This window comes from Thalassophryne amazonica, chromosome 8 (assembly GCF_902500255.1).
Source record: "Thalassophryne amazonica chromosome 8, fThaAma1.1, whole genome shotgun sequence".
NCBI classification, from domain to species: domain Eukaryota; kingdom Metazoa; phylum Chordata; class Actinopteri; order Batrachoidiformes; family Batrachoididae; genus Thalassophryne; species Thalassophryne amazonica.
In genome coordinates, this window is record NC_047110.1 from 101,181,191 (window position 1) to 101,195,056 (window position 13,866).

At 39.8% G+C, this 13,866-nt stretch overlaps 1 protein-coding gene across 1 annotated transcript in view; it reads right to left on the reverse strand.

The window, feature by feature from the left end:
* Window positions 1-13,866, reverse strand: part of c8h16orf70 (chromosome 8 C16orf70 homolog) — a 33,334-nt gene that overhangs the window by 6,078 nt on the left and 13,390 nt on the right. The window contains exons 8-15 of the mRNA XM_034177088.1: window positions 13,746-13,858; window positions 9,623-9,756; window positions 8,302-8,385; window positions 8,128-8,210; window positions 7,991-8,034; window positions 6,950-6,993; window positions 6,218-6,276; window positions 1,430-1,502 (exon numbers count right to left, since the gene is read on the reverse strand). Coding sequence (XP_034032979.1) covers window positions 1,430-1,502; window positions 6,218-6,276; window positions 6,950-6,993; window positions 7,991-8,034; window positions 8,128-8,210; window positions 8,302-8,385; window positions 9,623-9,756; window positions 13,746-13,858 — 634 coding nt within the window. The remainder of the gene's footprint in view (window positions 1-1,429; window positions 1,503-6,217; window positions 6,277-6,949; window positions 6,994-7,990; window positions 8,035-8,127; window positions 8,211-8,301; window positions 8,386-9,622; window positions 9,757-13,745; window positions 13,859-13,866) is intronic.

A 13,866-nucleotide genomic window follows, 5' to 3' on the forward strand; every position in this document is an offset into this window, starting at 1 on the left:
CACATACATACATATACACATATACACACATACATACATATACACATATACACACATACATACATATACACATATACATACATATACACATATACATACATATACACTCAACAAAAATATAAACGCAACACTTTTGGTTTTGCTCCCATTTTGTATGAGATGAACTCAACGATCTAAAACTTTTTCCACATACACAATATCACCATTTCCCTCAAATACTGTGCACAAACCAGTCTAAATCTGTGATAGTGAGCACTTCTCCTTTGCTGAGATAATCCATCCCACCTCACAGGTGTGCCATATCAAGATGCTGATTAGACACCATGATTAGTGCACAGGTGTGCCTTAGACTGCCCACAATAAAAGGCCACTCTGAAAGGTGCAGTTTTATCACACAGCACAATGCCACAGATGTCGCAAGCTTTGAAGGAGCGTGCAATTGGCATGCTGACAGCAGGAATGTCAACCAGAACTGTTGCTCGTGTATTGAATGTTCATTTCTCTACCATAAGCCGTCTCCAAAGGCGTTTCAGAGAATTTGGCAGTACATCCAACCAGCCTCACAACCGCAGACCACGTGTAACCACACCAGCCCAGGACCTCCACATCCAGCATGTTCACCTCCAAGATCGCCTGAGACCAGCCACTCGCACAGCTGCTGAAACAATCGGTTTGCATAACCAAAGAATTTCTGCACAAACTGTCAGAAACTGTCTCAGGGAAGCTCATCTGCATGCTCGTCGTCCTCATCGGGGTCTCGACCCGACTGCAGTTCGTCATCGTAACCGATTTGAGTGGGCAAATGCTCACATTTGCTGCCGTTTGGCACGTTGGAGAGGTGTTCTCTTCACGGATGATGCGAAGGAGATGTGTTGCACTGCATGAGGCAAATGGTGGTCACACCAGATACTGACTGGTATCCCCCCCAATAAAACAAAACTGCACCTTTCAGAGTGGCCTTTTATTGTGGGCAGTCTAAGGCACACCTGTGCACTAATCATGGTGTCTAATCAGCATCTTGATATGGCACACCTGTGAGGTGGGATGGATTATCTCAGCAAAGGAGAAGTGCTCACTATCACAGATTTAGACTGGTTTGTGCACAGTATTTGAGGGAAATGGTGATATTGTGTATGTGGAAAAAGTTTTAGATCGTTGAGTTCATCTCATACAAAATGGGAGCAAAACCAAAAGTGTTGCGTTTATATTTTTGTTGAGTGCATATATTATAATTATCACTTTTGATACCAAGGGATTAATAAAGTTCTGTCTAATATAATCTAATTTAACCTTGTAAAAACAAATAAACAAGCAGAAACTCCTTGATTTTCACAAGGTTGAAAAGCTACCAAAGAATAAACAAAGACAGATCATTTACACGATTTTAAATTTTGTCACGTGATACAAACTCTTCTCAAAAGTTACAGACCTCAAAGATCATCCTCTGCAGTCCAAAGCAGAAGGTCGAACCAAATGGATTTGTGTTATTGGCTGAAGAAGACCTGCCAATTAAAAAAAAAATAATAATAAAGTGAGGTTAGAAAGAACTCAAATTTGAAGAATGTACATACAACCCCAAATGATTTACAAATCCTCTTCAACCTATATTCAATTGAATACACCACAAAGACAAGATATTTAATGTTCAAAATAACAAACTTTATTGGTTTTGTGCAAATATTTGCTCATTTTGAAATGGATGCCTGCAACACATTTCAAGCTGGGACAGTGGTATGTTTACCAATGTGTTACGTCACCTTTCCTTCTAACAACACTCAATAAGCATTTGGGAACTGAGGACACTAATGGAATTCTTTCCCTGATGTACGACTTCAGTTGTTCCACTGTTGTCGTATTTTGCGCTTCATAATGCGCCGCACATGTTCAATGGGCGACAGGTCTGGATTGCAGGCAGGCCAGTCTAGTACCTGCACTCTTTTACGACGAGGCCACGCTGTTGTAACACGTGCAGAATGTGGCTTGGCATTGTCTTGCTGAAATAAGCAGTGAGGTCCCTGAAAAAGACGTTGCTTGGATGGCAGCATATGTTGCTCCAAAACCTGGATGTACCTTTCAACATTGATGGTGCCATCACAGATGTGTAAGTTGCCCATGCCATGGGCACTAACACACCCCCATACCATCACAGATGCTGGCTTTTGAACTTTGCGCTGGTAACAATCTGGATGGTCTTTTTCCTCTTTTGTCTGGAGGACACGACGTCCATAATTTCCAAAAACAATTTGAAATGTGGACTCATCAGACCACAGCACACTTTTCCACTTTGCGTCTGTCCATTTCAAATGAGCTCGGACCCAGAGAAGGCGGCGGTGTTTCTGGATGTTGCTGATGTATGGCTTTTGCTTTGCATGGTAGAGTTTTAACTTGCACTTGTAGATGTAGCAACAAACTGTGTTAACTGACAATGGTTTTCTGAAGTGTTCCTGAGCCCACGTGGTAAGATCCTTTATACAATGATGTTGGTTTTTAATGCAGTGCCGCCTGAGGGATCGAAGGTCACGAGCATTCAATGTTGGTTTTCGGCCTTGCTGCTTACGTGTAGAAAGTTCTCCAGATTCTCTGAATCTTCTGATTATATTATGGACTACAGATGATAGAATCCCTAAATTCCTTGCAAAAATAAACTGACATTGAAACATTGAGAAACATTGTTTTTAAACTGTTGGACTATTTTTTTATGTAGTTGTTCACAAAGTGTTGATCCTCGACCCATCTTTGCATGTGAACAGCTGAGCCTTTTGAGGATGCTCCTTTTATACACAATCATGACACTCACCTGTTTCCAATTAACCTGTTCACCTGTGGAATGTTCCAAACAGGTGTTCTTTGAGCATTCATCAACTTTCCCAGTCTTTTGTTGTTCCTGTCGCAGCTTTTTGGAAACATGTTGCAGGCATCCATTTCAAAATGAGCAAATACGAGGTCTGTTAGAAAAGTATCCGACCTTTTTATTTTTTGCAAAACTATATGGATTTGAATCACGTGTGATTGCATCAGCTGAGCTTGAACCTTCGTGTGCATGCGTGAGTTTTTTCACGCCTGTCGGTTGCGTCATTCGCCTGTGAGCACACTTTGTGGGAGGAGTGGTCCAGCCCCCTCGGCGGATTTTGATTGTCAGGAAAATGGCTGAGCGACTGCCGCTTTGCTGCATCAAAATTTTTTCAGAAACTGTGAGAGACAGCCAGGTGGAAACCATTCGGAAAATTCAGATGGCTTTCGGTGAAGATCTTATGGGCATCACACAGATTAAGGAGCATTACAACCGGATTAAAGACGGCCTGCAGCAGCTGAGGGCACGCCGCGCTTCGAGCGTCCATCGACAGGCTGCAACGACCAGATCATTTCCAAAGTGAAGGCTGTGTTGATCCAGGACATCGTCTGGCTACCAGAGAAATTGCAAGAGAGGTGGACATAGCACTGTTTCGGCACATTCCACTGTTACAGGAGATTTTGTAATGAAAGACGTGCAGCGGAATTCGCGCGTCAGGACGGAGCCGCGTAATGGCGCAGAACAAAAAGCACCTCCATGTTGGAAGTCTCACGGGACATGTTGTGACATGCCCAGCTCTTCCACCCTTCGGAAGATTCAGACGGCTTTGGGTGGCTTTTCAGTTGAGTGAGTATCCGAGAAATTGTCGAAAATCTGGGCATGTCACATGTCCTATAAGACCAACACGGAGGTGCTTTCGTTCTGCACCATTAGCGGCTCTGTGGCGAAGTCCTCCGCTCCTGTTTTCATGACAAAATCTCCTTTAACAGTGGAATGTGCCGGAAAAGTGCTATGTCCACCTTTTCTGCCATTTCTCTGGTAGTCAGACAACGTCCCAGATCAACACAGCCTTCAGTTTGGAAATGATCTGGTCGTTTCAGCCTGTTGATCGCCGCTCGGAGCGCGGCACGCCCTCCACCATTGTGCACCGTCTTTAAACCGGCTGTAACACTCCTTAATCTGTTTGATGCCCATAAAATCGTCCCTGAAAGCCATCTGAATTTCCGAATGGTGTCCACCTGGCTGTCTCTCAGTTTCTGGAAAAATTTGATGCATTGCTGCTGCAGCCGTTCAGACATTTTCCTCACAATAAAAATCCGACGAGGGGGGAGGACCAGTGCTCACTCAAAGCGTGCTCACAGGCGAATGACGCAACCGACAGGCGTGAAAAAACTCACACATGCGCACAAAGGTTCAAGCTTGGCTGATGCGATCACACGTGATTCAAATCCATAAGGTTATTGCAAAAAATAAAAAGGTCCGATACTTTTCTAACAGACCTTGTATTTGCACAAAAACAATAAAGTTTATCAGTTTGAACATTAAATATCTTGTCTTTGTGGTGTATTCAATTGACTATAGGTTGAAGAGGATTTGCAAATCATTGTATTCTGTTTTTAATTTACATTTCACACAGTGGGCCTCATGTATCAATGTTGCGCACTTGTGGCGTAAATTTACAGCGTAAACTTGAAATACACCAAAGTCGCCGTGACATGTATCAAGCAGTGCGCACCTGCCCGTTTCTGGCATACGCCTGACGTGATCTTGATAAATGCGGCGGGTGGAAACGATCGTAATTATAATAAACACGCCCATAAATATTCAGACTCCACTTCAGACACACCCTCATTTTACGACACGGAAGCCGGAAAGACGGCAATGAAAAAGAACGCCACCAATCACGACGTGTGCCAATAGAGCGTCAAAAGCGGCTGTCGTATCAATTGTTTTGTAGTATAATCAATAAAGTGTTACAGTGGTCCCTCATTAATCGCTGGAGTTACGTTCTAAAAAATAGCCCGTAATACGCGAAACCGCGACGTAGTCAGCGTTATTTTTTACAATTATTATAGATGTTTCAAAGCTGTAAAACCCCTCACTACACAGTTTATACACTTTCTCAATCAGGCACGAATTCTCACTTTTCTCTCGTGTGTAAACACTCTCAAAGTTCAAACCTTAGTAGGAAAATAATACCAAACTGTTTTCAGGCCCAAACATTTGTTTGAGAAATAAAAATACAACGTTTTCCGATAAATAATTATGGCAGCATTTAGAACTAACAAATTAATTTTAACGATCAACGAACGAGGTCGGACACATAAGAAATTATTAATAGTGACTCACCAGTATTTCTCAGACAGTATTTCCCACTCACACCTGGCTGCAGCAGGTGTTTGTTTCCGAGTGACAAACACAGTTATGAGTAGTTGTTGGCGCTCTTTTCTCTTCTGGGCAACAAGATTCTTATAAACAGATACGCAGAACACAGAACACTGTAAAAAAAAAAAAAAAAAAAAGCATGCAAAATTGGACTAAATACTCCGCGAGACTCCGAGGCCACGACAGGTGAACGGTGTTATAACGAGGGACCACTGTATTCTCTTTTCACATGTCAATAATTCTTGACGTGGATATTTGCTCGCTCAATTAATAAGACACGCCTAATCTGTCAGATTTCTTTATTTTTTAAATGTATTTCTGCATTTATTTTATTGTGACAACCGAATGGAGACGACAAAACCTGGTTGCAGCACGGGCGAATTAAGGGAATGACGAAACTACAGTTGTTATTATCAATTTCATAGTCTAAAACGATCACACCACATGAAGTTAAGCTCAGCGCTGCTCTGGCTCCAGGCTCAAAGTCTGGAGAAAAAGGCAAGCAGCGCTTTCCTTCCTGTCAGCGCTGTGGCCACGGATCGTGCTCCATAACAATACCGCAAAGGCGGGATTTGTATTGAACAGGAAAGTGTTATTTATATAACATATGCATTGATTTGTATAATGGCACTGTTTATCATGTTGATCATCATTTTTATGTGGATTCCAGCGCTGGTTCATTTTAGTGTATAATTTACGCCACCTCTCCACCTGGTGTATATTTTCAGCGCAGCGTACGCCAACGACCACATTGATAACTGCCAAGTAGCACAGCCGTTTTGGCGTACACCCCATATACGCTCAAATATCGCCGTACGCAACGTTGATACATGAGGCCCAATGTCCCAACTTCAATGGAATTGGGGTTGTATAAACAAATGTCTGGCTTGTGGAACTTGAATTTGACTATTCATGAGCTGACGAACAGCAGCTGAAGTCATGGCCAGTGGTGCGCCAACATTCCTGTGGTACGAATCCAAAGCAGTGCTATCCGTGCACACTGAATAAAATGCAACAGTGTGTGCGTGCGTGCACATTTACCTGTGGAGCACTACAGGCTTTTCCATCGGGTGTCCCAGTAGCTCCTGAATCTGATCCCACTGACAGAAAAAACATGAACCAACAGTTTAAGAGAGCAACTGAGATTTTATATATGTAAATGTTCATTTTTCAATTAAAACAATTACTAATTTTCAAACCAAACTTTGCTAAAATGCTCTGTAACATTTGGATGCAACCTGGGGTAGAAAAATGTTATATTTGACAGGCGCATAAAACAAAATTTCAGGTATTTTTTTTAAATCATCGCATCAACCGTTTCTGCAAAGAAAAAGATCACAGTGCCGACGTCACTAAAAGTCGACATCAGTAAAAATTGTCCTCACTGACAAAAATCCAACCTAAAACCCAGTCCAGGAAAGAACCAAACAGAGCAGAACGCCAGTACGTCAGAAGCTCTGCCTCCGCTTCATGCAGTACTCAGCACCCACGTTAAACCAACCTATTTTGTCCAACAATGTATTAGGGATCCTGAAAGCTCTCAAGATCAAAGTCTTGTGATGTCTTAGAGAGCAGCCAGAGCAACCAAAACCAAACACTGTGCAAAAACATCACGTCAAAATGACTTAACTGCTCATGCGATCAATAACCCCTGTGGGCACCCAACTGAAGGTGAGCAGTGACTTAAACAAAAATAATAGGACATCATATCTGTTCATGCAAAGTAAATGAGGAAAAAAGTAAAATAGAGTTTAAATGGTGTCCATAACTGACCTTGCTGTAAGTTGTTAAGATGCACTCTTGTGTCTGTGAATCTCCTAAAAATACAGGCAAAAATATAAATAAACAAATGCATCTTAAAACAGATCAAAGAATGACTAACATTGGCAACTCTGCCAAGGAAACTTTACTTCTCAGTTGTTTTTTTTTAAATGCAGCAGTACTGCATACTCAAAAGAACAATTTTCACAAAATGAGAGAAAGACAAAAAACAAAGAAAAATATTCACTGCATCATGAAATAGAAAACTTTTAAATTTACAAAAAAGATTTGCCTAAAAAGGGTCAGCCAAGAACATTTTGAGGTAATTTTTTTTTTTAGCACTACAAAATCAAGCACTTTGAGCTCCTGGAAGCTGTGAGCACCCTTTCAGGTAGCAGTCGAGTTGTTGGGTTCTCGGCTGATATGCTGCTAACCCGATGTCATGGCGCGGCGTCTGTCGTAGTCATCGTCCATTTATTGCAGTATCGTAAAAACTGCCTGATAACTTTTTTTCTAATTTGGCAAGGGTGTAATATGGATCATTGACATCGTTTCTGTCTAAAAATCATATTAGTTGATTCATTTGTTTGGAAATGGTGGCCATTTTAATGCCGCAAATAGCCATTTTGAGCACTTAAAGGCAATTTTCTCAAAAACTGTCTGACAAACTTTTTTCTTAATTTCTCAAGGGTGTAATATGGGTCATTGACATATTTCACATTAAAAAATTATAGTCATAGATTTGTTTGTTTGGAAATGGCGACCATTTTTATGCCAAAAAAAACAGCCAATTTGGGTATTTGGACCTAATCAACTCAAAAACTATGCAATAACTTTTCTTTTAGTTTAACAAGAGCACAATATTGTTCATTGACATTGTTCCCATCCCAAAATTACTTGCGTAGATTCTTTCATTTGGAAATGGTGGCCATTTTGTTGTTGTTGCAGACAATGCCCATTTTGCCTTGGGCTTTAATCGAGCCGGTAAACCACAGGGCCCTTGGCACGCTAGTTTTTCCATCATATACATTCATGAGTTGAAAACCATCTCACCTTTCTTGATAACTAGTGGAATCTTAAAATCACATCGATGATATCTGCGATAAGAGAGAAAATTCTGATTTTGTTAACAGTTTCAAAAGCACCTTGATCCAAAATGCATTGACGAGAGAGAGACCGCAGATATTTACATATTGAAGTTGTAATGTCCAGGATAGTTGGTATGGAGCACAAACTTCTTAACCAGGTGAGTGGTTGAGTCAAACAGGATATCCTGAAAATCAAGTCACAAGACCCAACCTTGATACATTTGTTGTTGACGTGTTCAGTTAGAACACAAACATGAGGTAACAGAATGTACGTACCACGCCGAGTGTGAAGTAGTTGAAGAAGTAGTCGTTACATTTTGAGGGAACCTGTTTGTGAGGCGATGGAGAGTGAATCTTCATCTGGGGGGGTGGAAATTAAAAAGTAATGAATAAATAAATAATAATTCAGCATTCTCTCACAACAGTCCAAGTCACACAAAATGGAAATATTTGATGGTTTAGTGCCGCAAAGATGATGATCACTCCACTAATGCGTTAGTTTAATTCATCAACAATTGTAGCTGACTGCCCTCTGCTGGAATTTAATAGGAGTGCAACTGGCAAGGAAAACGCCAAAACAATAATATTGATAATTTATAACAATTAATGATTTTTAATGTTACAAATCCAGTGAAATCGAGTATTATACAATTATTTAAGGAAAAATATACTAAAGGACAAACAATGTGCTTATAATCCATTCCCATTGTATCAGAAATGCAAAATAAGATATTTCTCTAAAATTGACACTTTGTTTGTGGAATATATATTAATGTACAGCAAACAGGGCACAAATGTAAGTACCAGCTTCCGTGTTACTAAACAAGCATTTTACTTTGAGTTTTGCATTATGGAAGTATAGCTTCCATTAAGTTCCCTCCAAGGTCGAGTCACAGTGCAGCGAAAATGTGTAGCACAACTAAAGAAGGTGGGGGAGGAAGATGAATACTAAAAATTATTCAGATTCTGATAGCAGTATTTTACTATGTATGCACTACCTTGAAACAGTCTTTACCATGAAAAAATGACCAAAAAAAAAATAAAAAAATCAGACAATTCAACTGTCATACTGAATTACAATATTAGCCCCAACCAGTGTTGAAAATGCAAAAATTTCGATGTGAAATTGTATTGCATGTTCATAATTATTAAATTTATTTTTATAGCAAATTAGAGACAATTTCGTGTCCAATCAAAAGCACAAATTAAAAGTGCTAAGATCTCTAAAGGTTAAAGTAAATTCAGATGCCAAATAAAGAATTTTATGGGGTTTTTTATTATTAGTTTGGACTAAACTGTTACAGCTTAATTTTGAAGATGTTCTGTAATCCTTCCATTATTACATGTTTTGTATTTTTGTTTTGCCTTATTAGCCTAGCCAAAGCAGGCGGGTCTCCCCACCAAATCTGGTCTTCTTGAGATTTCTTCCTGGAAAATTATAAAATGCTGAGACACGTTTGTTGTGATTTGATGTTGAATAAATAAATCAACTTTAGCTAACCCTCTCTGGTGGTAAAACAAAGATGCCACAGTAACAAAGGATGTAAATAAGAAAAGGAACAGCCTTTCTGAGAACGACATGAGCGCACAGCCTTACCTTGTCCTCGGACTTGTAGAAAACTTTATGCGGTGAACCAAGGGCACCCAGGACGTCTTGACAGGAATCTCCAAAGTAGATGTTCCTCTCAAAGGATTTTATTTTGCCATCAGCTATCACACCAGCACCACAACCTGGAAGCATACACAACACAAGGGGACATCGAACAATCATCAGAAAAATTACAAAACAATCATGTTGAAGAGAACGTCAGAAAACTCGACCAAAACTGAACACGGACTGTGGCGCAAAAGCTCATTTTCTTTTCAGGTTTTAAATTTCTGCCATATACACACACTGAGGCAGAAAAGTAGATATCATACAGGTTTATTATTTAAAGTCTAACTGCAATATTTTAAGCAAAGCTTTCATGCTCATTTTATTTTCAAAGTATAATAATTTGAATCATATTCCACGGGTTGTATTTTTTTTTTTTTTTTTTTAAATCATTATGCTTCACATAGTTCCTCATATTTTTCATAACGATAGCTGAGGTCCTAACTGAACTTTCGGGGAAAGACGTTGGATGAGGACTGACAAGAGACGGCCCTCAGGATTTCTTCGATTTAGATTAGATTAGATATGTTTCTGTGTAGGCTCTCAACTTGAATCTTCGACTGGACTGGGTTGCTTGACGCAAGGACGTTTCGCTTCAAATCGCAGAAGCTTCCTCAGCTACCAGAGCAAGAATTTTAGCTGAGGAAGCTTCTGCAATTTGAAGCGAAACGTCCTCGTGTCAAGCAACCCAGTCCAGTCGAAGATTCAAGCTTCTCTACTATTAGATTAGACAGAACTTTTAGATTAGAACTATTAGATTAGATAGAACTTCACTGATTCCTTGGAAAGACTCCCTCAGAGAAGCTGAGTTTCCACCAGTTTTGTATAGCAGCACACAGGGTAAGAAGCACACAGAACAAAAGTGAAGGAAAAAAAAAAAAACAAGGGTTTGCAAATATAAATACATATACACAATATAAATACCAGACATACTGATCAATACTACAAGTCCACTTCCGTTAATTTTTTTAGGGCTAACCTAAAGCCTATTAATTTTCTTCTGTCTATAATTAGTTTGATATATTTTAAATTATATCTGCTGGTCTATACATTTTATTTTTACTTGATATTTTAACTGTTCCTATGGAGACAGGATTTTGTTTTATTATGTCAAGTACTTTATACATTTTTTAAAAGTAAATTGTTATATAAATAAACAGTTACTAAACATTTTCAATTCCCCATTTTTCTCCAATTAAAAGTGATAGAGAAAAGTACCTAGTTTACTTTTGCCAACATATTATTGCATTACAAAGTGTATTTGTTTCCTAAACAGGTTTTCAGTCTTGGAGCCACACTGGATTCATCACCATGAGCAGCTGTTTTGTTGTTGGAGTTTCCCTGTGACATCACTAGGGATTCCCCCATCCTTTTCTTACTCCCCAATTTTAATATATACATTTTTATAGCTCTAAATCACAACAAAGCTGCCTCAAGATGATTCACACAAGTAAGGTCTAAGGCAAGTTTATCTGTATAGAACAATTCAACACAAGGTAATTCAAAGTGCTTTATGCTGCGTTTACACATAATGACAAGTCACGAATGCCATGAAGTATACATTCTTGGCAGCTGATCACACGATGATTTGGGGCAGAGGCGTCAGGTGTCCTCAGGAACTGCTGCAACCTGTTACCACGCATTACAATTAATGGCACGTGTTGCTGGAGAATTATCAGGAACCATTACGCACGGTCAAGAATAATGTTCCGCGCCACTGCACGTAACAGCGCATCATTATGTTCTGTCACGTTGTGAATGAGGTGACTTGTCTCCACACACACACACCCATATTCATCCTACCATCAATTGCTGAACAATTTACATTGCTCCAGTTTACGCCTCAAAATCTAGATTAATCCACAGAAGAACTTTGTGACTGCATGCTTAGTTGGGCCCTGTGCCATGGAGTGGCGCAGAGAGGAGGAGATGGAGAGAGCCAAATGTGTGGCTCCACGCGGCTCTCGTCTCGCTCATTTTCCCAAACATCTGGCACAGCAACAGCAGCAGCAGGTGAACACCTGCAGGGGTGCGCTGAGGAGCACTGGAACAAGACTTTTTAGCCGACTTGGCGTCACTGTCCTTCTTCAGCATATTGCAGCAATTAAACTGAATGCGGTGCCAATGTGAGTTTTGGCCCTTTTTCAGCTGATTTTTCATTCGTGTGAGAATTTTTTGGATCACACCAAGTTTCAGGTTAATCGCACGTCCTGCATAGTTTAGTATAGATGGAGTAACGAGCTGCGTTTAACATCTCACGACCACCTCCTGATCGGCAATCACATGGTCAGATGAAAATCAAACCTGTTTGATATTCTTGTGCCTGTGCAAACACCACAGACCTGTCTTGTAATGGTTTTTGTTTGTTTGTTTGTTTGTTTTTAAACTTTGATGTCTCCCATCGAGAGTTTTTGTAAATTAAGTTTGAAAAAAAAGTTTCTGTTTACGTTTTGCTTCTGGAAACACAAGTCCGACGTGTGGTTTTTGAACATACAATGTTTGTGAGAACATAAATCAGGCGCTCTGAACTTTTACACCATGCGGTTCTGTGGTACAGTGTCTGCCCAGCTTCAGTCTGAGCACTGCCATGAACACTACTGCCCAGTAGATGGCAGTAGAGACATTGAAAACTTGCCAAAACTAAATTCCACATAATCTGTGTTGCTACTTGCTACTTTTAAGATGCGTGGAATTTAATAAAAGCAAACACAAAAATGTCTATATACCCAGAGAATATAATCACGAGAGTTTTAGGCACTATAGTTTAATGCTGTTGTCCTGATCAGAGTGTCTCAAATGCATTCTCCTGTCGTGAACGTATTGAGATTACCGTACTGAGATTACCCTATCAACCATAATGCACCTGGACAAAGCATGCCCACAATAAAACCTTAAAAATTAGCGCATTACTTTAAAACTAAAACATATATCTGATATTTTCACTTTATAAAACTTTAGAAGTGACATTAATTTAAATAACTTGTACGAAATAAGTTTGGTTAAAATTTGAACCACAAGTTAAAAATGTATGCCTCTGGATGACTTGGGTGATATTGGCCACATATCAGTATGGGGTTAAAATATTTTTTTTTTTTTGTGACCAGTTCTTTGGCTGCAGAGGATAGGGCGGTTTCTTCTAGAAGCAGTTCTCCTCTGTTTGCAGAGGGTAGAACTACACATCTGTTCACCTTTGTTTACCACGTTAATGGTCTAAAAATTATTGGACAAAAATTTATCGGAAGATAATTAGTCCGATAATGGTTTTCAAAGTTATCTGAAAAGATAATCCGATAATGAAAACTTTATCTTCGATAATTATTGGTTATCGAATTATCGGAAGTGTGCCCACCACTGCCCACATGTGATCGTTGCTGCTCAGATTCATGGTTACAAATTGACACAAAAAAGTCCCTAGCTTGTAAGTATTCTCACCTTACAAACCCCTCCCTAAACAGGAAACAGTCCATCCTCCATTTGAACCCAAAGTCAACCACAAACCAGGTGTGGACTCGGACCTAATGCTGTTCCTTCTCTTTCATTATAGCACATTATGTTCATTTAAACCACACTATAGTTTTCTGTCATGTAGCGACAGGTGTCAATGTATAATTAGTTTTATTATATTCACATTATGTACTTTGGAAAACCTAATCAAGAACAGTACTTTCTAAGTCTTACATGGGCTCAGAGAATTTAATTTGAATTCAGACTGTAGAATGTGATAGATCACTTAACCACAACTCAACATACACACAATGAATCCCAGATTCTGTTTGGTGCCAATTTTTTCATTACTATAATAACCAGAACAAAAATAATAATTTAATAAATTGTGTGGAACCAAAATACTGAGTCAAACATGTCAGAAAGAGTATTCGTAGGAGCCTGGCCATAACATCTTATTCCCCAGAAGACACACACACACACACACACACACACACACACACACACACACACACACACACACACACACACACACACACACACACACACACACACACACACACACACACACACACACACACACACACACACACACACACACACACACACACTCTTCCATTACCTGCAGTGAGAAGGCGGAGCTTAAGCCCGAGAGGCCCTGCACCATCTCTCATAACATCCACACTCTCTGCATAGACGTTGCCAAGGAAACAAGCCAAAGGCATCAGGGGAGCTCTGAGGAC